At 43.2% G+C, this 24,723-nt stretch overlaps 1 protein-coding gene across 1 annotated transcript in view; it reads left to right on the top strand.

Annotated features, from left to right (window-relative positions):
* Positions 1–24,723, top strand: part of CFAP61 (cilia and flagella associated protein 61) — a 290,863-nt gene that overhangs the window by 174,257 nt on the left and 91,883 nt on the right. The window contains exons 18-19 of the mRNA XM_044918685.1: positions 11,509–11,607; positions 16,984–17,152. Coding sequence (XP_044774620.1) covers positions 11,509–11,607; positions 16,984–17,152 — 268 coding nt within the window. The remainder of the gene's footprint in view (positions 1–11,508; positions 11,608–16,983; positions 17,153–24,723) is intronic.

Below are 24,723 nucleotides of genomic sequence, written 5' to 3'. Positions count from 1 at the left end.
TCAGGATTTAATTAGGAAGGATTTTAAAATAATGGATTAAAAGCCCCGCCAAGAATTACACAGAACAGCTCCTTCGCTCTCTCTTGGGCATGAACTCACTGAGCCGAAGCAGTTACGGGTTTATTCTGTTTCAGCTCGTGTGTCTCTATGCTTCTGTGCATTATATTATTTACTCCTAATTATGGAGCAGTTCCTTTTAATCCATTATTTTAAAATCCTTCCTAATTAAATCCTGAGGTAAAGAATCTCTCGAGGAGCCTGCAGTGGCATCCTGGGATGACAGTGACTGAAAGCAGCCCTGGGTGGTGTCCCGACGACCCTTTGTGTGCCTTAGAGAAACACACGCTTGGATTCACAGAGAGCCCTGGTGGCTGCGAAGGGCCCAGGCTCCCCTTCCCTTCCACTTTCACCACGGGGAAGAGTTTTCTCGAAAAACCAACCGAATAATCTCATCCAGTGGGGAAGCAAGTCTCTGATTTTCTACTCAAACCTGAATCCCTCATCTGGTTGGGTGCGTTGCGGTGACTAAGGAGAGCGTGGACCAGGGAGGGCACATCTGTGAAGCCGCAGTTGGGACCAGATGACCGAACCTCCTGTCAGCGGGCCGCACATCCGGCGCCGCTGTGGGCTCTGGCAGCAGCCAGCCCGGCGCTTGTGGCTTAATTAGACTTTTTATCTCTACATTCGTCTGAGGACATCTGAAACCTTCAGTGTGGCCTGTCACTAATTAGGTGACTAATTAAATAGTTGGTGCTTACTTGCTGATCTCAGAGCTAAAGCCCCGAACAGGTTGGTGGTTGTCATTGTTCCGTACTGTTGGTCTCAGCCCCCTGAATGGGTGGCCATGTACTCTCTCCGATTGTCCTTTTGGTACCTGGGCCAACACAACACGGCGGCCTGGCCCGGAGCACGTGCACTACTGTCCCCGCTTTGCCTGGGGAGCAGGCAGAGATCACCGGCAGCAGGTGGCGTCTTGCCTCTTGTTATGTGGGCATCACAGTGGGACCGGTCAGGTGGCCCGCACCGAGGCCCCGACTGTCTGGTGGCTGGGGTCGGGTGGGGGAGGGGAGGGGGAGGGACAGCCCTATGTGGAGCTCAGAGGCCCAGCCTTCCCAGGCAGAAAGAGCTGACGTTCTGCCACCAGAAGATAATGACCCAGACTCCCTGGTGTTGCTAATCACAGTTGAGTTTCCTAATCTGATTCCAAGATTTAAATGTAATTAATGTTAAATGAAAAAAATCTTCATTTACTGAAATTGTCCATTCCTGCTCATTTCAGAATAACTTCTCTTATCTCCTACTACCCACTTTAGAGACTCCCGGAACAAAAGAAAAGCAACACTCTTTGAGCAATATTAGGTCTTTGGGGGATAAGCTTATTGTCAATTTTTTGTGTGTTTTGTGTGTGTGTGTGTGTGTGTGTGTGTGATTCTTTGGGGTTAAGTAGGGAATGCGTTCTTCACCATCACACAAAGTACAAACCACATGTGTGGACTGAGTAATAGACTCACCCACCCTCCACCCTCTACTATCAGATCATTTTCAAATGACGATGTCAGCGCCTGTCTTGGGTTGTAGTCCTTCAAAAGCTGAACACAAAGAATTTGGGTGCAAGCAGTTTAGTTGGGGTGATCCCAGGAAATTACCTGAACCGCAGGGTGATGAGGTGGGAAAGGGAGGGAAGTCAACAAAACCCCCAAAAAGCATTGGTCAGTGGGTCACTGTGGGCAACTGAGACATAATCCCATACTGGGGCCCTCGAAGACACAACAGAGAGTGGCCCCTCTTCTCATGAGGGAGGTAGAATATTTACCCACCAGTTAACATCCTTCTGGTCACATGGTCACCTTTGGCTGTTCTTGCAGCCTGTCCCTCCATCTCCCCTGGGCAGAGGATGCCCCCAGGCAGAGAGGGGCAGGAAGGCATCAGTGTGGGAGAACCTTTTGCAGGTAATGTGGGTAAGCTCCCTACCATGCCCATTTCTTTAGTTTGTTCTTTCTTTCTTAATATTCCATTGTCCTTTAGTGAAGCATGTGGGCAGAGATGAAGGCAGAGAAAAAGCGAGGCTAGATAAGGCTGTAGCAAAAGGATTTCATGGCCACCTTTCTTCCCAGGTGTTCTTGTAGCTCTGGAGAGACCCCAGGTGTACCAGAAACCTTTGCTGGGAAAAAAAAACGGCCTTGAGGGACCACTCTTGGCAAATACTTTATTTCTACTTTGGAACAGACATAAGGTTAGATCAGTAGTTTTCAAATTGTGGTCTGTGGACCAGCACTTCCGTATCACTTGGGGACCTGCTGGAGATGTGGACACTCAGGTGCTACCCTGTAAGGATTGAATTAGAAATGGGGGGGGAAGCAGGGGGCAGGGATCTGTGTTCTCACACCCCTCTAGGGGGTGGGGTGCGAGAACCACTGAGTTAGGGTGTAATGGAGAGAGTCGGTGTTCTGCCATGACTGATGGGGCCCAGGAAAATCATCCAACATCTGTGAACCTTACCATCTTCATCTGTACAACAGGGAGAGAATCCAGAATCTCTCCTCCTCACTGGCACGGGGGTTAAATCAGGTGATACATGCAAAGCATCTGGAAAAGCCTAGCACTCAAAATTTATTAGACTGACACTGCCCCATTAATTAAATCTGCATATCTAGTTCCCTTGTGGCAGCCTTGCATTGTCTCTCATATGAGGGAAGAGACTGGGGAGGTAGAGCCTTAATATGAAAGATGCTTTCTTCCCCAAGGATTAGGGATGAATCACAGGTGTTTCCTGCCAGCGTATGTGTCTGTTCCTTGCAAGAGTTCCTGGTCTGGCAAAGACCTTCTCTTGCGGTTCAGTTAAAATGGCCACCATCTCTGGTTTAACAACATGAGGACCAAGCAAGCTGACCAACACTCTGGGGTATTTCCATTTTGCAAAGTTGCTTGACTATGGAGAAAACTGGAGTTGTGCCCTGTCCTTTTAGCTGTCTACCCAGACTCAGGAATGTATAAATCCCTTATGCACCAAAGACTGTCATGGTCATAAGGGCCACATCTCTGGCTCCCACTGATCATCACTGCTTTATGGGCTGCCAATGGATGTTTCTTAGGCTTTTTCATGATACTTGAATGCTTTGCAAACCTTAATCTGGACATATTTTGGGTCCTCTATTCTGCCACTAACCTCAAGTTTATTATGTAAGTCTTGGGGGCTCTGAGTGCACCTCCCCACCCCAAATCCAGGAGTTCCCTTAAATTAAAAAAAACAAGGCCAAGACAGAAATTTCAGTCTTTACTCATGTGTCTCAAATACTTAATGGGATCATATACTTCCTTCATTAAAACTTATATTAAACTCCACCTACTTTTCTTAAGCACCCAAAACCCCTGGGAGCCTCTCATTTTTCTGTGCCTAAACAGTGGTTCTCAAAATGGACCACCAACATGGACATCATTTGGGAACTTGTTAGAAATACAAATTCACAGGTCTCACCCCAGACCTACTATATCAGAAACTTGGAGATCTCTGTTTAAACAAGTCCTCTAGGGAGTTACTTGGACATCAGTGGCACTGGTCAATACTATCTGTCTTCATCCTACTGTCCCCACCTTTCTCATTTGCAGCCTCACTCCTCAAAAGACAACGGACACCATACACTCCCAGTCACACCTCCCCGACCAGCCTCAGCTCAGAATCCACTAGTCACTTTCTTGCTTCCCCATAACACCCACCATTTGAATTGTGTTGACCGGGTGCAAGCAAATAGAAGTGGCTACGAGCACTTTGAGGGAATAAGGAGGTGTCAGACGGGCACTTCCCTTACACCATTTGATATTGGGTGGGAATTTGGAGGACAGGCCTGGAAGCCCCAGGAATGGTCCTTCTGTAGGGGTGCCAGGTAGCCATCCCCTCTGGACAATTGGAGCACTTGGAGCCACTATGTGAGACCCAGACCAGGCAAGGCCAGTTACTGGGCCCATGGCCTCTGGAGACCATGTTGATCTCTAACTGCAGTTCTCTGAAGAGCATTTCTTTCAAAGGGATAACCAGAATCTTCCCAATAAGGTACTTGGGCTTAAAAAAAAAACAAAAACAAACCTTGAATTTCCTTGTATTTTAAGAACCTGTGACGAAGAAAAATGTTGTGATCAGCTTCCTAGACATGAGGTTAATGTTGAGTAACTTTTTCTATAAGCAACAGATTGTGAAAATTCCAGACTCAACAATTCTGTACATCAAAGCTACTAGTGGGGGTGCAGGTGGAGTTGGAGGTGGTAGTTTTAAAAAGTTTCCTGGGCCCCCATTCCTGTAGCTATAATTCCCAGGCTAGGGTGGGTCCTAGGAATCTGTATCTTTAAGACTCCCCATGTAACTCTGACATGCACCTGGGTACTGTAACCATTTATGTAGACATTTTCTCAAAATTGGCAGTCTTATCCATAAGGAAACCTATTTCCCCCTATAACTGGTCATTGTAATTAACCTGTTTTTACGAGCTTGTTTTCCCAACCACATTTTCTAATTATCAACAAATCATATAACTTCTAGGTCATATCATTACTTCAGGGCTTACCAGGCATAATTATTAACTTATCATTAAACATGACATAGCTGAAGTCATTACCCCATTATCATTGTATTTACACGCTAAATTGGACCTAGTAGAAAGCATTTCATATACTTCATGCTTAAACTATCACCATTAAGAATAAAGGTCAAACAAGATCTATCTGTCAAGCATGAGGAAACCTGACCTTATGGTGTTAATAAAGCCTTGTATCCACCAGCATTTGCTTCAAACATAAAACCCGTCCTCATCCCCACCCCCAGGCCTCCAGAAGTGATCTCACTCACTGTTGAATCCCCACAATGCTTTATTCCAGTCTTAGGGACCTGATTGATTGGTGTCTTATATTTTGCCATCTCTTGCGTGCAAAGGCTTTCCAGCTGGTCTTTTGTAACTGCCGTCTTGGTATTACATCTTGTATATGCTCCATGTATATAAAAATATGTTCAAAGTATAAATGTATAACATTTTTACTTCATATATATATAATCATTTCCCATACATTATAAAGCAAAATTCAATTTCATTTTAGTTTCTTTTGCCAGAACTTCTGAATTTTATTCTTCTTCGTTCAGTGACCATTTCAAACATTACATTCGTTTTCATTTTTTCAGTAAGGTTTATGTTTTACTTTTATGCAGAGATACACAAGCTATTCATCTGAGATCCTGAATCCCCAGACCTTCCCCCTAGTCCCTTACCCCGGGCACCACCCATCTCTCCTGATGGGTCCCTGGAGAATTCACAGAGCACCTACATTACTCCAGGCAGGCACCCAGACCTTATTGTTGGGTTCAGTGTTGATTCTAGATTCGTTGTCCCAGGACACAAGCCTGGACTCAGGCAGATTTAAGAGACTTGCTGCTTGGTCCTTTTCTCCAGGCCCCATGCTGGTTCCTACGGCGGGGGTGGGGTGGGGGTGGCGGGGGGGAGGCTTCCATGAATAGGAGAGCCACACAAGATGGCACCCAAGAGAAGAAAGAAAAAGGGTTAGGGAGAGAGCTTTGAACTTCTTCCTCACCCCATGAACACTCCACCCACTTTTAGAAGTGCTCAGAATCCTTAACCACACCCTCTTTGGGTCTCTCTTTCTTTGGTCTCCCCCTGGAGGTCTGAGTGTGTCATTACTGACAGCTGGGTGGCCAGGGGCAGTGCTGTTTTTACTAACACAACAAAAACGAAGGAGCCAAGGCCCTTGTCAAAAAAAAATCTCTTTTGGTGATCTAAACAAAATAATATTGCCAAAGAAAGTTAAAAATTTTTTTCAGGGAAAAACGGGTAGATTCTCTTAATAAATGTATCATAAATATTTTGACTTGTTTTGCCTTATATTTTTCTTTGGTATTGGAAATTCACATAACTCCCAACTTTTAAGTTCCATCTATAGCATTTCACCATGAATTTTGTGACATTGTGTAAATATCATTAAGACTGAATTAGATCTGAGTTATTCTTTGACTCCTTAAATAAGCAGTTAGGTTAAATACCTGTCTTGAGCTAGGATTTACTGTAATTTGGCAAACATTTTTGTCATTGTTGTGAACAATTCAGAAAGCAGAAATTTTAGTAAATTAAATGGTAACATTTAGATTGATGTGAGATAATTATTTTCTCTCTGCATTATCTATTTATTCAAATAAAAGCATTAATGAAAGCAGTTAATTAAATCACTGGCTTTGGTTGCCCTTGCTTTGCCAAAAAAAAAAAAAACAGGAAAAATTTAAAAATAAAAATAATAAGCATTCACTTGGCAGGCTGACAGGTTTCTATTGCCCAGAAGGGTAAGCAACATGAAAAGTTTTATGTTTCTTTTATCGTGTTCACAATAAATTGGCAATGTGACCCTCTTTATTTGAAGGATAAGGATGTTTAGACCTAATTTTGTAGCTGTCCTCCTGAAGCATGGAATGAAACGCAATACCTTTTACTTATTTCCCTGGATACTCTAATCCCTCCCTGCTTTACAAGTATCTTTGAGCTGTTCCTCCCTTTGTATCCACAGCAACATAAAATCCCCACTGGAATTATCTGCTGTGAAAATGCAGGTGCACTTGTTTAATGTTTCATTGGCTTGAGCACTTAACTTGAACTTTTTAAAATTTTTTCCATGACACCGTGACCTTTGATTTTGGAGTAGAGGGCTCACAGTGATGTTAGATATTGTTTATGTACATGAAGCCAACACCATTAGATCTGAGAACCGTGTTTTTTCTGTGGTCCTGCTGTTCCTGCCATTTTGTCTACTGTGTGTCCAAATCCAAGATGTACCCTGTGACTCACTGCTCTGTTTGCAGGAACTTTTAAAATATTCATCGGTCATCAAATTAAAAGTCTGAAACATTTGTTCTCCATATTTCATCCTCAGAAGAGCTAAAATCTACTAAAATTGTAGATTATAAACTTTATTATCTTGGACCAATATTTTTATTATTTTTTAAAGACTTTATTTCTTTATTTGACAGAGAGAGAGAGAACACAGCAGGGAGAGCAGTAGGCAGAGGGAGAGGGAGAAACAGGCTTTCTGCTGACTGGGGAGCCCAAGGTGGGCCTGGATCCCAGGACCCTGGGATCATGACATGAGCCGAAGGCAGATGCTTAACTGACTGAGCAATATTTTTAGATAGTTATCAATTTAAGAAATTAAATACTTGGATGTTTCTGAATCAGATTAAAAATTAAATTAAAAAAATACAAGCTTGGAGAAAAATGTGGACACATTCATATAAAGGCATGAAAGAGGCAGGGAACCTTCACTGAATAACAAGAAGATTAAAGAGGTTAGGTTAGGCCCTGATATAAGGGCCTTACATACCATGCTCATGCATTTGAACTTAATGTTTTAAAGTATTTTATTTAAAATTGTTATTTATTGCAAATGTTCTATGCAGCAGGCAATATTCTAAACATTTACAGATACTATCATGTAATCCTCACAGCACCCCTATAAGGCATTAGGTTCTATTATTCCCATTTTACAGATTAGGGAACTGAGCCACAGAGAGGTTAAATAAGTTGCCACTTTCCCAAGGTCAAAAGGCTAGAAAGTACTGGAGCCTGGGGTCCAACTGAGGCAATCTGACTCTTTAGCCCATGGTCTTAGCCACTCTGCTCTGCTGCTATCGAAGTGGTGAGCAAATGTGGAAACCTAAAACCAGGAACGATTGAGATTTGATTTAATTTAAAAAGAGGTTTCCAATGGCTGTGTGGAAGATGGGCAGGAGAGAGAGAGAGACTTGTGCCAGAGAAACTCACCTGAGACTTTCTCTAGGCAAGAAGGTGAGCTACGGCAATGTGTCCCAGGAATGTCGGGCGGGGCGCATTCAAGACATTTGGACCAGGTAAAAGTGACTGGACATGGTGACCAGTTGTGGAAAGTGAGAAAGAGGGGAGGAGTCTGAAGTTGACTCTCCAATCCCTAACTTGAGAGATGGTTAGTTGGTCATGCCTTTGATGGAGATAAAGGAGCAACGGAATGGGGCTCCAAAGACCTGTCTTTGGACACATACTGAATTTGGAATGCCTATGGAGCAGCCCCATTAGGACTGGTAGGCATTTGGAAATTGGGTTTCAAGCTCAGAAGGAAGGTATAGTATAAATATGTAACAGGAAGTCATGGTGGTAGGTAGCATGGCCCAGGAAGCAGGCACGAAGATTGGGAAGCTCGTGAGCAGGGATAGATGGGCAAAGGAGGAAGACCTCGTGCAAAAAACAATCATAGAAGAGAACCTTAAGATAATGTTGTCCCAGGCAGCATGTTCTATGGCTGCAGCTTTTGGCTGGGGTCTCTGTCATCACTCCCGCTGTCCCTATTTCCTCCATTCACATCAGGAATAGCATCCTACACTTGTGAGTTCCTGGATGACTCCCCATCCCCTTCCGGTTCCTAGAACCCTGCACACACCTCTGCCTCTGTTCATTTGAACCCCATGGAGTTAGCCACCTATTACCTGCCTGGACCCTGATTGATAGAAGGATCTTCCCCCATGCCCACCTATCCTTCTTTCATGAGTCAGCATGAGTAGAGATTTCTAGTTGCCTCCCAGTATGTATGCTGCACTTTGTTCCTGGTAACAGAACCTTGGGCAATGTGGTTTTTGAAAAACCACATTTTCCAGATTCCCTTTCTACCCCATGTTTCTGTTCTGCCACATTGTTCTACCACCATTTCCAAATGCCTAGGCTGTATCACTGAGTTTCGGCAACGTAAGCAGAAATATCACATGAGAATTTTAGTCTCTTCTTAATGGGCAGCCCTTTCCACCCATTCCTCCTTCCTTCTGCCTGTAATGTGGATATGGGGTGTGATGTCTGGAGCTCCAGGAACCACCTTGGGCCTGAGGGGACCTTGAGAATGGAAGCCGTCTTGGAGAAACAGACAAGCAGGGCCATGGCCCCTGTTGACTGCATGATTCCACCTTATCAGCATGTACTGGTTACTTCCAGGTTTATTAAATACAGTTGTAAGAAAAGAGTGCTGGTATAGAAATAGGGAGAGATAGGGGAGGAACATGAAGAAGAGACAGGGTTAATGGGGAGAACCTGTCTTCTGAATTAGGGGGAATGAAAGAATGCTCTTGTCGATGTTACTAGAGGTAACAAAAAGGGAAATGGGGTTGGGGGGAGCCTGGTGGCTGGTCTCTGTTTTCTTTATGATGTGGGAGATGTACTCACTTGCGAATGAGGAAAGGGGACCAGAGGGGGAACAAGAAAGGCTAAAGTAGTGACCTTGAGGACTGGATAAAGGACCAGAGCAGCCACAGTGAAGAAGGCAAAAGGAATTTAGCTAAGGTGAAAGAAAAGGAGTGGAAAGCTGGTGCCCTTATAGATAAAAATCCAGACAATGCCCCCCACTCAAAATCTTTTGGAGAAGTCCTTAATTGCACAATTGCATAATTCAGGATATTATAGTGTGGCAATTTGGCAATTTAGGAGTCATTTGATCCATGTTGTTAGATCGTTCAAATTACTCAGTGCCAAAAGGATTGTTTTTGTAGTAAAAGATATAGCTGGATAATTACTAAGCCGCCTGTTCACATAGAGCTGTAAAAACGGCCTGTATATAACTGTATTATTAGTCCAACATAAACCACATTTCCATCACATAGGCACCAAAGCCAAAATAAATTTTAACTTCATGTGGGCATAAACACGTATTATTATTTGCATTTTCTGTTAAATGGAACTAGATTAAAGACCTGTCATCAGTGTGCAAAGTAGCTGGGGTTAACTGTGACCTTTATGTTATTTGAACATATTCAAAAATTTTATTCTTATTATTAGAGGATAAGATGTGCTTGGTTTTCTTTGTATCAAATAGGAATATTCATTCTTAAATGACATGCATCCTTAGAGACTTCAGAACACAACCTTTCATAATATTTAGCTATTTTTAAATGTCAGGTGCAGTTGAGTTTTATTACATTGCCGGCCCATGCTGTTACCAAAAGTCTCCTGTTTTCAGTGGTACTTAACAGATTGTCAGTAAATTGATAGCATTTCCACGTTTGGAAAATTTCCAATTTCCTCATGGGAAAGGAGGGCAGGTTTTCCCCTTGAACCTGGTGAAGGTTTTTTTCTTGGCATTTGGTTGGTTTAAGGGGAGGTGTGAACTCAGAAGAGATTTTAGAGAGAAATATCTTTCTCACCATCCTATGAAAAGATCAACTCACCCATAAAGTTTTGCTGACTTGAGCTGGAGGGCAAATTTGCGGCAAGAGTATTTTAATACATAAGGGGAAATAGGGAGTGAGTCTTGAGCATGTCAGTCCTTAGCAGCCTCTGCTTACGTGCTTGCGTCGTGCTACCCAACATCGCTCATGGGACTGTTTAGAGGACAGCCAAGTGAGTGCAGAGGGCACTGCTGGGGGTCAGAAGAGACATGGCTCTCACCTCAGGTCCTGCTGCCCGTGAGCTTCGGGACCGTGAACAAATTACCTGGTATTTCCAACCTTGATTTTCCTCTATATGAAATGCAGATAATAACAACCTGCCCCCTACCTCTGGCACAAACCGCCTTGAAGATTAATCTCTATGATAATGTCCATGAACGTGTCTCGGGCCCTGGAAAGTCTGATGCAAATATAAAGCAGTTTTGCTTCTAAAAGCAACCTTCTAGAATTTTCTCCTAGGTGATATTTTGGTATCCGATTTGAGTAATTGAGATATATATATATATATATATATGAGAAGGAAAGAGAGATCTGAAAATAATATATATATATATATCTTTTGAAGTAAATGCAAGGTGTGCCATATATATATATGTATGTATATATATATGAAAATAATAAAGTTAATGTTGACCAGTGGGGATTAGATGATCTTTGGATCCTTGTCAACAGCTTGGTGTCTACAGGACAATGGAGACAGAGGTTAGGTGAGAAGATGCTGGAACCAGACAGCCTGGCTTCATGCCCTGCCTTCAGACTCTCCTGCTGTATAGTCTTGAGCACATCACTTTGCCTCAGTTCCACATAATAAATAGGGATATTTTTACTGACCTCATGGTATTGCTGCTTCGAGGACCAAATGAGGGACGCACAAAGCACTTGATGGTAAGCATTCAGAAGGTGTCAGCTATGGTGGTTGTGATCCCAAGCAATTCTTAGAAGTAGTCTGAAATTTGAACTGTGCATTAGTTTATATTCAGTTTTCCTCCCTCCTCCCAATGTTGGGCTTTATTTTGCTTCACTCGGAGAAGCAAATTTTTAAAAAATGAAATGGTACCTGGCATGACAGTACTGTAGCTTTGGGAAGTTTCTGCAGTTAGCTGCTCCAGAACCATCTTCCTTCTTTCATTGAAATGGTCGGTTCTGTTGGAAGGTTTGTGCAAAAAGAGTTGCTGAAAAGAAAAGTGCAACAATTGGATGACACATGAAATAAGGTTAAATGGAATTATATATAATTCACCAAGTCCGGCTTTACCTCCTTTTTTATGTGTTCTCTTCTCTCTCCTTAGCTCTCACCTGAAGTTTAGTAATCTCACCCTGATTTCAACCCATGGACTCCCTGGAAAAAAGCTTCTGGGCACCGAACAAAGGAAGTTTTTAGCAAGCGAGTAAGAATTCCATTTGTTTTTTCATTCTGAGGCCTAAATGTCCTCATTTGTGTGGACAATACAGTTGACCCTTGAATGACACGGGGTTATAGGGGTGCTGACCCCCATGCAGTCCAAAATCTGCATGCAACTTTTGACTCCCCTAAATCTTAACCAGTAATATCCTACTGTTGACCAGAAGCCTTACCAATAACATAAGCAGTCAATTATTTTGTATGTTACATGTAATATATACTGTATTCTTAAAGTAAGCTAGAGAAAAGAAAATGTTATTAAGAAAATCACAAGGAAGAGAAAATACATTTACAGCCCTGTACTGTATTTATGGAGGAAAAAAAAAAAAATCCATGTGTAAGTGGACCCATGCAGTTCAAACCCGTGTTGTTCACGGGTCAACTGTAGTCGATTTCAGGCTGGAAAGGGAAGGGTGGCAGGCTTTTCTCCCAGAGTTCAAACTCACTTAGAACATATAAGTACAAATCTGTTAATGAGGGAATGGAGAGTTGGGCTGCCATTTTGTATTTGTGGGGAGATGTCTGCCCTCTTCCAACCTGCTGACACAGCTACCTCCTGCACTTGGCTTCCAAGTGACACTATAGCGCAGGGAAGCTTGGTGACTGTATTTGCATCAGACCAGGTTACTCCCCCAAAGTTCAGAGTTGGGAGATAAAGACGGGGCACTTCGCTGGGGTGTGGGTCTCACACCCCTAACCCCGGGCCCTTTGTCATGAGGGGCTGATCTGCTACGACCTTCTTGCCGGTCTGGGCAAGCTTCATTGTTTGCATCCCAGTAGAATCACTATTTGTCAACATCTGTTCTAGAAAATGCCATTTCATTATCACACAACTTGCATTAATTTTAATTTCCTGTAGCAAAGCATGGGTACAAGAATTACTAGGCTCCCCACCTCTAGAAACAATGTCCCAATTTTTCCAACGAGGAGGAAGGAAATTGTTCCCTCTCAGGGTGTTCATTTTAGAATCCATGATGAAGAGATCTTCAAACAGTGAGAAAAACGGCCGCAACTCCTTGCCAGCAGAACCAGGCTCACTTTGACCTAATACTTACATCAGACTTTGGAATTTTATTTTTATTGAAGGACAGCATCTTGGCAGTAAAAAAGGCATGGGTTTTGAGCCGGATAGGTGCAGATTCAGGTGGATGCCCCTATTACAAAGGGGATTTCATTTCTCTGAGCTTTGGATTTTTTGACTGTGAAAAGTGTATGATAAGCCAACCTTGCTGGAGTTTTTCTGTTAAAATTACTATAACAGCAAGTTCTGACAAAGGGTAGAGGATCAACCCATGTGCATCCTTCCATCATTGCCTGTCTTCCAAATGACACGATTCCCAGGAAATGTTGGTCTTGTTGATTAACGTCTCATGAAGAGCAGTTTAGTCAGCTTGATGAAGGTTTCTGTCAGCCCCCATGTTAGGTATGATACAGGAGAGAACAGCTAGCAAATGGCTTTCTGCTGGTGTGATTCAGCATGGGACCCACATGTGGCTAGGTGGAGAGTCACCTGGTGGTCCTGCTTCTGTCCTTGCCTCTCCATATTCTCAACACAATAGCCAGAGCAATGCCACACAAATATGAATCAGATCGTGTCAACTACAGAACAGCCTAGAACAGCACTGTTCAATATGGTGGCTACTAGCCACATGGGGCTATTTAAATGTAACTTCAGTAAAGTTAAATGAGATTAAAAATTCAGCTCCTCAATTACATTAGCTATATTTTGGAGTGCTCAGACAGCTCCACGTGGCTAGTAGCTGCCATATCAGATAGCGCAGCTACAGAATATTTCCATCCTCACAGAAACTTCTAGAAAGTTCCAACCTAAAATCCATCCCTGTCTGCTTACTTCTTTGACTTCATCTTTTACCACTGTTACCCTTGTTTTCTCCACTCTAGCCACCGTAGTCTCCTTGATGTTTCTGAAACACAGCGGGCAGGTCTCCACCTTGGAGTCTTGGCTTAAATGTCAACTTTTCACACGCCCAACACACTCCAGTCCTCCTTCCTCTGCTTTGTTTTTTTCTTGCTACAGAAATTCTTCTAAATATTTTATAATTTGCCTTTTAAGATCACGTTTATTCTTTATATTCTGAATCCTTAACCTATAATGTAAACTCTTTAGAGTTTACTATAGTAAACATTAGTTTACTATAGGGAAGGGATTTTTTTTGTCTTGTTCACAGTGTGTCCCCAGCATCTGGGATAGTGTTTGGCGCACAGCAGGTAATAAATAATGTCAAACAGATGAAAGTTGCATCCAAAAGTACCTGCAAAAGTTCTCTCAATCAGGTTATGGACAGGGACTAAACAATGCAGCCAGATGCCTCTGGGTGGAAGACTCATGTTATCATAATTCTTAGAAGCCACAAATTGAAATGTAAATAGGATGTTGCCTTTCAAATGGTCCTCCTACCTCAATAAAGGAAATGATCTCTGGCCATGGATAACTAATATCTTGACATCCATAAATTTAATAATTTAAATTCCTCATTCTGAATACAAATTTTCAACTTTGCCCTAGCCAGTGTTTTGATTATTGTTGTTATTAATTTTTGAACAGCCATTTTTTTGTCTCGCCCACATCCCACCCACCCACCCCAGGCCAGTTTCTTGTAGAGGTGCTAATGACATGCCGGGATACAGCAGAAAGGAAGGCAGTGGGAGGAGAGGAGAAACCGGAAGCAGGAGAAATCCACTAATTGGACAATCAACCTTGAATAGCGAATGTTAATTGTGATGTTCCTTCTTCAGTGACACAGTAAATCATTTATGAAAACCTCTGAGGTTCTTTCCAGTTCTGAAGTGTTCTGATTTCATGAAGTGCATGTCTCCACCCTGCTTGTAATTGCTCCCCTGGAGTTTGCTTGTAATTTTGCACCTAGAGCTTTGGCCTAAGTCTTCTGACCACTGGCTGTGGGGGCAAGCTGGCCACTCTGTACATATGTCCCCTTCCAGAAATTTCCCCATCCTGCAATTCTGTTTTTTTTTTTTCCTTATTACCTGTTTCCAGAATGTTCTATGAAGACAAACTTCCACATTAGTGTTGAGTCAGGGTCAAGCTCACTTGAGAAACCTGAAGTTTTATTGATGTTCCTTCTTTGGTTCTTTCTCTTTCTTCCAGAGAACTCTAGTGGAGGTCTTTCTGTTGTCACCAATCCATGAGACAGTCCCTGCCATGTTAGAATCCTAATGCTCATTAACTTTGCTTAGGAAATAATTCTGGAAAACTATCACCAACAGTATCCAATGGCTAATTTCACCTACCTGATGGATACATTAAGGAAGACCCAGAATGAACAGTAGTCACCTACACAGTGATACTTTAAACTGACAGATGTCACTCAGTGTAGTAACAGACTGTAAAAGCAAGCACCCCACATTCGTCAGTGCTTCTGAAGGTTCCTAAAAAAACCAGTATTCCTAATGCCAGTTCCCACGGGACAGAGCTTCAGATTTTAACTCTGAAATATGCATTCTGACATTATCAACATTACTGTCCTGCTGTCATTAAAAATAACACTGTCTTAACCTTCCCCAAATTTCCCCTGAGAACTTTTATCTTTGAGCAAACCCTCATAAGACTAATCCCTGTGAACGAACTATATTTAATTTTTCCTCATCTTGGACAACTGACAGTACCATTCCTATTATGAAGAGACAGTGTAGCAAATAAGGACAGTCCTTTGTGGGTCTCTCATGAATGTGTAAAATCAGCAAAATTTCCTGTTTTCCTTCGAGCTACCAAAATGGTTTTTTAAAAGAGAATTTCATCCCACTATCTATTATATTCTGATGACAGGCCAGTCCCTGATTTTCTTTTCTTATTAAAAAGAAATTTTCTTGTTTTTAAGTGTTGTTTCATGGAGAGATACAAAGCCCAGAGCCCCCTTCTCTTTCACAGGCCCTTGTAACGGGGTCTAATGTGCATCCATTACAAGAATTCTTTTTGTGTGGTAAGAGCAGACTCGTGTGGATCAAAAAGAAAAAATATTCTCCCATTACCACTTCACAATCCTGTTTGCCTCCAAGGAGGGTAAACAGGATTATGCATCATTAATAGTATTTAGAACAATACCCTTCACATACACATCCCACTTGACAAAACAGCATCCTTAACGTTCTCATGTTCATCCCGTACAATGGCCAAGGCATGTGAGGAGGGCAGTTACCTCATGTCAAGAGGTCAAGAAACTGAAGTATTGAAAGGGCATTCAGAGTTCCCGGGGTCCACTCTAATTGGTGACAAATCAGGGACACAGACCATGGTACAGAAAAGCCTAGATTTAAATGAAAGATGTTGGGGTGCCTGGGTGGCTCAGTCGGTTAAGCATCCCACTCAGGTCATGATCTCAGGGTCATGAGATCGAGCCCCATGTCAGGCTCCATGCTCAACTCGAAGTCTGCTTGAAATTCTTCTCTCTCCCTCTGCCCCTTCCCCCTCTCACCCTCTCTCTAAATAAATTCATTAAAAAAGTAAATGAAACACGTACTATTCTGCCACCCTATACTCTGGGTCTTTAGAACAGGATCAATAAAAGGTCATGTTCATGAGGTCAGACCTTTCAAAAAATTCTGGAAACCACCCTCATAAAACTCTTTATTTAAATAAACCTAAAGCCACCAAAACCCCACTTTTCTCACATTAGGGTAGAATGCTCAAACTCAAATGGAACCCAGAGAAGAAAACCTATCCATCTGGACCCACTGTTTGCAGAAGTACCAGTTCCCCACAAATCACCTTTGCTCTACAGAGTGAATCCCAAAAGTCTCTAGGGACTATACTCTCAGCAAACATCATTCCCTAATTGACATCTTTAAATAAAATGTGTAGTTGTTTTGGCATGAATCCATACACTAATTCTAAGAATGAGTCATTTATTTTGAAAAAAACATTAGCAAATATGAAGGGTTCTCAATATTCAGGACCTTGACCCCTGCCTTTGGGAATCCTCAGCAATGTCACTTTCTTCTTCCTCATTCCTTCTGAGTCCGTGGTTGACATGACAATTCAACAGCTAAAGTCAGTTTACACCCACTATGAAATAGAAGCAGAAGAAAAAGTATATATTAATGATTTCACAGAGACACAGATGCACGCACGCGCACACACACACGCCCTCCCTGTTGTAGACTGGCCTATGCCGGGTGGAACGATTTAGCTTTAATGCGAAGATGTCAATCTGTGACTACACGTTTCACAACGAAAAGTCTCCCGGTATCTAGCCGGGGTCCTGGTATACTCACGGCAAGAGCACAGACTTGGCCCACTAGGGGACTTGACCCAGCTCACCAGATGTCTAATTAATGCCCACTGTCAGCTGCTCAAATGTCACTGACGGAGCTTTTCTCTCCGTAGCCACTGTTTTCATGACAAAGATTACGCGTTGATGTCACTGTGCTCCTGGGTCAACGTGGTGGTGGGTAGAATGACTGCCATAGACCGAGCAGCCAAGCACGTGGTGCTTTCCAAAGAGGAAATCGTGCTCTACGACCATCTCATCCTCTGCACCGGGCAGCAGTACCAGGTAAGATCTCAGGGACTAACGGCCGGTGTGTGATCCGGGGCACACGTCCTCAGGGTTGGGAGCGAGCCTTCCCACCAGGACAGCTGCCACTCTCGTCATAAAAGTGCCAGAGAGGCCTGCACACACGTGAAGAGAATTATGTCCGGATCTCCTCCCGGAAATCCATTCCAAGAAAAACATTCTGCTCAAGGGTAAAAATCACAGCAAGTTGGGGAAATGTCATTCTTGAAGCTGTTGTCCAAAAGTCTAACACTTCCTGCTCCCCAGAGCAGAATCCAGACACAACCCGGCATGCGTTTGTGGTAAATTAATTTATGCCTCAAGAGGCTAACATTTGGCGGTGGTGACGGGCTCATGCGAAAGTATTTCAAACATGCGCACCTTCTGTCAACCCTTATTTTATTTTGTCTCTCAGTTATAAAACTAGGAAATGTGACTGATTGATTACCCAGTGACCATGCATGCTTTCCATTTGGATGAAATTCTCAAACCACATTTGAGGAGAACATTGCTGGAGACAACGGAAGCTGTTCAATGTCTTAGGCAAGCGAATTTTAATATTTTCGCTTTGCAACACACATTAGTGTTTCATGTGGTTCACAAAAATAAGGCATTTCTTTGATGAAAGGAGGTTGACTTTGTAACTCCAAGATGGGGTCTTTTTCTCCCGGGAACCTAGAGGGGCCTTCCCACGGTGGGTCTGTTTCTGACAAATACGGAGCAACCCGCCCCCACCCCAGGCGCTGCCATGCTTTATCTGGTACTGGGTTAGGCCATTTTGTGAATGGCGGTGGATTTGACAGGGGGAAGCGTGTGCAGGTTTTCTTCACAGAGCCCAGCCAGGAGGAGGCAGTGTGCGATGGGGGACAGACAGCTGAGCAGCCCCCAGCATTACGTACTTAATGTTCTGAGCCTTGGCTACACGTTGACATCAGCTTGAACACTTGAAATATACCCATGCCTAGGCCCCACCACCCCCCAGAGGCTCTGTTTTAATTATTCTGGGGTGGAGCCCAGCAATTAGCATTTAAAACAACAACAACAACAACAACAACAACACCCAGATGATTCTAAGCTAAGGCTAAGAACCAGGACTTGAATTTTCTTGACCTAGAATCTCTCATCCGTATCTTAGAGCAGCACTCTCAAACCATAATGTGCACCCACAGCCCCGTGCATCTATCTCATTAAAATGCAGATTCTGAGCAGGGGCTGGGGGCGGCTGATACACTGCGGTTCTAAGAAGCTTCCAGGTGAGGCCAGCCCTGCTTGTGAGCGGGCCATGTTGAGTAGGGTTCAGCCTCTGAGGGATTGCTTTTCTCTCTTGTCCTCCTCCTCTTCCTACCACCACTACTGCTGCTACTAAAGAAATCCACTTTTCACAGTGTAGAAAAGGATTTTTTTTTTTCTGATTAAAGGATAAACACGGACTGGAGGCATACCTTATTTTGATAGTTAAGTATTCCTCTTTTTAAACATTAAACCAGGAGAAAACACCGTAGCCCCTTAAGCTTGTCCCCCCACCCCCACCTGCCCCACCGAGTTCCAGCTGCTGCCTGGGATCGTGGACTTTGGAAAATGTGAGTGGAAGACCCGGCCAGCTGTCCAGAGACTCGGGCATCTGCCCATGTGTGTCCAGCTGCCCCTGCAGCTTTAGTCTGTGGCACGTTAAGCTCTTGCCCTTTTTACAACGGGAAAAATGAAATGAAGAAGTGATAAAGGGAGTTCTAATTTAATTTTTCCAGAAGGACATAAAAATTAAAGGTACATAGAGTGATCAAAAAAGGCTGCTGAATTCACTGGGGAAGTCTTCCAGTTCTTATTTATTTTCCTATCTCCTTCTCTTCAACTCTCTCATGGTTTTGTCCCAATTTTGTGATTTAGAAAAAAAAAATTTTAATGATGAAAATAAAGCTTAAATCCAAAGCAAGAAGGCAACCTGTTATAAAATATCATTACAAACTTTAACCTCTAAACAGACCTTTAAATGGCATGAGTCATTCTAAAATATTATGCTATATTTTTGACATCCAAATACATATCATTTAATTTTTTTTATCAGAAAAGCCATGCACAAAGTAAAAGATTAAATTGGGCTGCAGGGCTGTGTGTGAGGCAGGCTGGTCTCTACCTTCCAAGCCCTCTTTCGAGGGGCAACTACCTGGAGGCATTTCTATTGTTAGTTCCTCAGTGGTTACCCCCCAGAACACCAAATAATGTGTTCATAGAAGTTTTATCTTTGATATATCAACTCCTGACAATGTCTATGACCTTTCCATTTTGGAAGATGAAGCTTTCTCTAGCTCATATTCAGTACCCTCTAACTCCCCTCCCCACCCTGCCTACTGACTGCATTGTTTTTGTTGGTGGGCACGTGCTGGTGCTCATGCACAAAGCTCTGGGATAGCTTACCACTGAGGTCCTTGGCCACTCTCCGTGGCACATGGAGAGCCATGGAGAGACAGAGAGATGCCTCCCCATGCCTGGTTTTGGGGCTTCTCAACAAGAGGAAGAATAAAAATGTGTTAACTTGCAAGGGCTCTTAAAGGGGTGATGCTCACTAGAAGCCAGCAGATGGGGCAAGAACATCCCACCAGAGCAAGGTGGGATGTTAGTTATATTGAGCTTGATGTGGGTCAGCAATATGATGTGGGCTCCACAGAGGCTAATTACATCCTTGATGGGGTAAATAAGAGCGGGGCATCCAGAACGGTGCAGGCCCAGGTGAGAACCTGCTACAAACAGCTGAAAAGAGAGCTGTGTATACCACTTTGACTCTTCCCATGTAAGACCTGAGATGCACTCCCCAGTGTCTAGAAAAGCGCTTACCATGAAGAGACCTCACTGAGTTTGGGATGATTAAAGGGGGAAAATAACATTCCAAGAGATGAGGTCTACATTTCCTTCCCTTGAATCTGGGCAGGCTTGTGACCGTCTTGACTGATAAGAGTACAAAGGAAGTGATGTGGTGTGACTTCTGAGGCTTGGTCAGGGGCCATGCAGGGTCTCCTTGTTCATGGCATCAGTGGCTCCTGGAGCCCTGAGAGGCCACTGAAGAAGTCCAGCTGCCTACCCTGTGATGGCCATGTTGGACATGCCATGCATGGGTTCTCCAGCTGATAGTTCCAACAGAGCCCAGCCTTCCAGCCGTTGCTGACAAAGCACCAGACACATGAGTGAAGCCATCTTGGACCCTCCACCAGCCGAATATCACCAAGTGACTTCTGTTGTTAACAGATGGAATAAAGGAATTGCCCAGCCAAACCCTACCCACATTTCTGGCCCACAAAATCATGAAAAGTAATAAAATGGTGGTGGTGGTTTAAGCCACAGTTTTGGTGTGAGTTTATTACATAGCAAGAGACACCAGGAACAAAAGTGTAACATGGAATGAGGGAAAGGGAACCACATTTGGAAAAATCAGAGAAAGAACACACTCTTGACGATATCCCAAAATGCATGATTCATACACACACACACACACACACACACGCACACACTGCAAGAACTGTTCATCCTCCTCAGTACAGTTTGATCAGCCAGCCTCTGAAATGGGTACTGGAGCCACCTGAAGAGCAGAAGCTGAGCTGAGAAGGCCACAGAATTATTAGATGAAAAGGAAGATGGGTAAGAAAGGCTTGAAATTAAATCCCTATCAAGAGACGGGACTGCTGCTGTCCAGTGTTAGAGGCTGAAGACAAAGCACAAAGCTCCCCTGGAGGGCAGATGCAAGAGGGCAAAGGGCATAAGAGACGAGAAGGTGTGATCAACATGGAGGCCACATACAGATCATTGGTTTTCCCAAAGAAGACACCCTAACAAATAGAATAGAGACAGTAAAGATATGCTAGAAGAAAATTTTCCTTACCTAACACCATATTATCCAGTTCCAGGATACACTGGGCACAGTGTATGTGTCTGGGCACATTCCAGGCAAAATGAAAGACAAAATTTCTCAGCCAGTTATATTCTGATGGAATATTGATTCTGTGGGAACGGTAGGGAAAAAATGCACAAATTTCAAGAGAAAAATAACAGATTACCAAACCTCCCCCGCAAATAGAACAAAAAGAAGACAGGCATCCCCAAATTACCTTTCCAGGAGGAAATGGCATAAGAACATGAAATTAGCCACACAGAATTTTGAAGAGACTGTGGTGATTCAATAACTATATGCCCACCTAAGTCTCTCCTATTTGAAGACGGTAAAAAGCTGTTCCATGTGTGAGGTCTCAGAAGAATGATCTTTCTCATTCTTTAATGTACTCCAAATAACTGAGGCAGAAAGGAAAAGATAGGACTTGACGATAGTTTAAAAAGATAAGTGACAAGCACCAAACAATTTAAAAGTTTGTAAGTCTGTTGGTAAGTCTGAGAAAAAATGCAAAACGAGTAATCACAAGCCTTCATCTAAATCTAATCAAGACCAAGTTGTTTGAAAATAGGGAGAGAGGTGGCCAGGTAGAAGTAAGAAATGCCTTAAATGGGGAAACCCAAAGTAATATTTGGGTATTGACTCTTATATGTAGAAGGAATAAGATCAATGAATGCTTTTAAATAGCACAAGTAAATTCACCTTCCCAACCCCGAAGAAGATGAGACAGGAGGAAACATTATTCGTGTAAGCACAGGGAAGAAAACAAAGAAACAGCCACAGCGCTTTCAACAAGTATAAACCAGAATGGCATTAGGAAGAACAACAGTTGCAATGGTGAATGCCATGGTTTTACACTGTGCTGTTATGACAGCGAGGCTCTGTGTTTGCACCAAATACAAAATATAAGAGAAATGCCAAAAAAGAAATGACACCCAAAGTTTCTCAATGAAATGATAGTTAAGAGCGCACCAGCAAAAGGTGCCATGCAAATTCAAATGGCTATCAGAAGCAGTGGCAAGATTAGTATCCAACAAAGCAGAATTAATCGGAGAAAGAAAAGCATTAATGTTGACAAAGGATACAATTCGCAAGAGCAATACAGAGGTGATGAGCTCGTTACATGCTGAACATGATCATGTCAAAGAATATGTCATAAAAGCAGAGGTGCCTGGAGTATTTGTTTCTTGGAGTCACATTTAAGATGGGAAAAATCAAGCTAAAGCACATCCAGAGACTCTAAGTTGCCCCAGATGTTCAGCCACAGGGGTGAAGTTTCAGGATGGCTGTTCTCAAATATTTGAAGGGTGTGTACATGCAGAAAACAGATCAGACTTTATGTCATGGCTCTGGGAAGCCAATGGAAGACAGACCACCAGAAGCAATGGGAATACAGTGCTTATTCATCCTACGAAACAACTTCCCAAGAGTCAGGGTTTTGGGCGCCTGTGTGGCTCAGTTGGTTAAGTGTCTGCCTTCAGCTCAGGTCATGATCACGGGTCCTGGGATTGAGCCCCGCATCGGGCTCCCTGCTCAGCAGGGAGCCTGCTTCTCCCTTTCATTCTGCTGATCCCCCCCCACTGTGCACTCTCTCTCTCTCTCTCAAATAAGTAAATAAAATCTTAAAAAACAAAAACAAAAACAGAGTCGGGGTCCCCTCCAAGGGGGAATGTCCTGCTCAGGAGACAGTGAGCATGGCATGGCAGGCCCTCATAAGGCAGTAGGAACACCTGACAGAGGTTGAGGGACTGCCACACATGTTACCCGATGCAGTTCTTGCAGTAAATCTCCAAAGGTAAGATCCATGCCACTTTCATCCCCATTTTATGGATGAGGGAGCCAACGTGCAGTGAAGCGGAGGTGATTTGTCTAGGGTCAGACGATGACAAAGTGACAGACTGGGATTTAAACTCAGGCTCCAGACTGTGAGTTCTTTGCCATTGCCCCTGTCTCTCTCCTCTCTCCCTCTTTCTCTGTCTCTTTCCTTTCCCTTTCCCTTTCCCCTCCCCGCCCTCCCTCTCTCACAGATGTGATCCAGGAATTACACTTTCTGGCTTTTAAAAATATTCACAACACAGAAATTCTAGGACTTCTTCTTCCCTCCCTCTCTCCCTCCCTCCCTCTCTTCCTTCCCTCCTTCCTTTCTCTCATTAAAAATATCTGGAGAAAAGCAACCTAGGTCTGGTAAGGTGGCTCCCTGATGTCATCAGGAACTCAGACCCTTCAATCTTTTGTTCTTCCATCTTTACTAAGTGGCTTCCATTCTCAGCATCTTGAGGTAGCTGCTGTGGCTCCAGCCATCCCATCAGCAGGAAGGAGGAAGGACTAGAGCAAAATGATTTTTCCCATTGCCCCACCCAAGGACTCCTGCTTATAAATCTCTTGACTACCCTTAGGTCACTAGTTAGGAAATGTAGTTTTTCAACTGGGTGTATTTACCAGGAATCTGTTACTAAGAAAGAAAAAGAGGGGCACCTGGGTGGCTCAGTGGGTTAAGTGTCTGCCTTCGGCTCAGGTCATGATCTCAGCGTCCTGGGATCGAGCCCCATGGTGGGATCCCTGCTAAGCAGGGGGTCTGTTTGTCCCTCTCCCTCTGCCCCTCCCCCCCATTCATGCTCTCTTGATCGCTCTATCTCAAATAAATAAATAAAATCTTTTTAAAAAGAGAGAAAGAAGGGCGCCTGGGTGGCTCAGTTGGTTGAGCGACTGCCTTCGGCTCAGGTCATGATCCTGGAGTCCCGGGATCGAGTCCCGCATTGGGCTCCCTGCTCAGCAGGGAGTCTGCTTCTCCCTCGGACCCTCCCCCCTCTCGTGCTCTCTCTCTCTATCTCTCTCTGTCAAATAAATAAATAAAATCTTAAAAAAAAAAAGAGAGAAAGAATATTGAGGAGGCCACCAGCAGTCCCTGCCATGATAAGTTCTTAATTTGCTAAGGGGAATGGAGTGGCCGAGGGGCTCCCATCAGTCAGGGATGCTGGGCTGTTCAATTCCCAGTCATCTGATGGAATGGTCGGAAAGTCGTCCACTACTCACCAATCACTAGTGGCAGTTTAGTTAATGGCAGAACACTCTCTAGTTTGGATGGTGAAATACACCCATGCTCTCCTATTAAACTTTATTCTCTCCCTTACTTTGATGATGTAATATGATTTTTCTTCCATAGACCTTTTTTTCATTTATTGAGTTCTGCTCAATTCTGTGTGGACAAATTAATTGGCCTTGGGATTTAAAATCCTAGCTTCAGTTTTGCCTAGTGTGTGAAAATGCCATTGTGTGAATATGAAAAATACATTATCTCATTAATTTTCCTTTAATTTCTCTAATTCTTTAATTTAGAAGTGTGCAAAACCAATCCCACACATTTAAGTGCACACAAGAAAAAATGGGTTATCAGAATGCAATTATATTTTAGGATCGCTGATTTTCATTTTGGACCTTATTCTTCCTTGTTTTTTTTTTTTTTTTATCTAAACACTTACTATTTGGAATAATAACTCATTGAAAGTTTTATTAATTGAATAGCTCTCAATTTGTTCTTTAGCCCTGCCATTTTCTGCCAAGGACTTTTCCTGATTCATTAAAGCATGACCTACTAAATGGGTGTACTATTACCTAAATTTCATTTTCTTTTGTACTACAATGCTTATTGGAGTTCTGGTGAGGTTTCAAACCTCCAAAGCACAGCATTCAATATCAT

The sequence above is a fragment of the Neomonachus schauinslandi genome, chromosome 10 (assembly GCF_002201575.2).
Source record: "Neomonachus schauinslandi chromosome 10, ASM220157v2, whole genome shotgun sequence".
In the NCBI taxonomy this organism is placed as follows: domain Eukaryota; kingdom Metazoa; phylum Chordata; class Mammalia; order Carnivora; family Phocidae; genus Neomonachus; species Neomonachus schauinslandi.
This window is presented reverse-complemented; position numbering and strand designations above follow the sequence as displayed.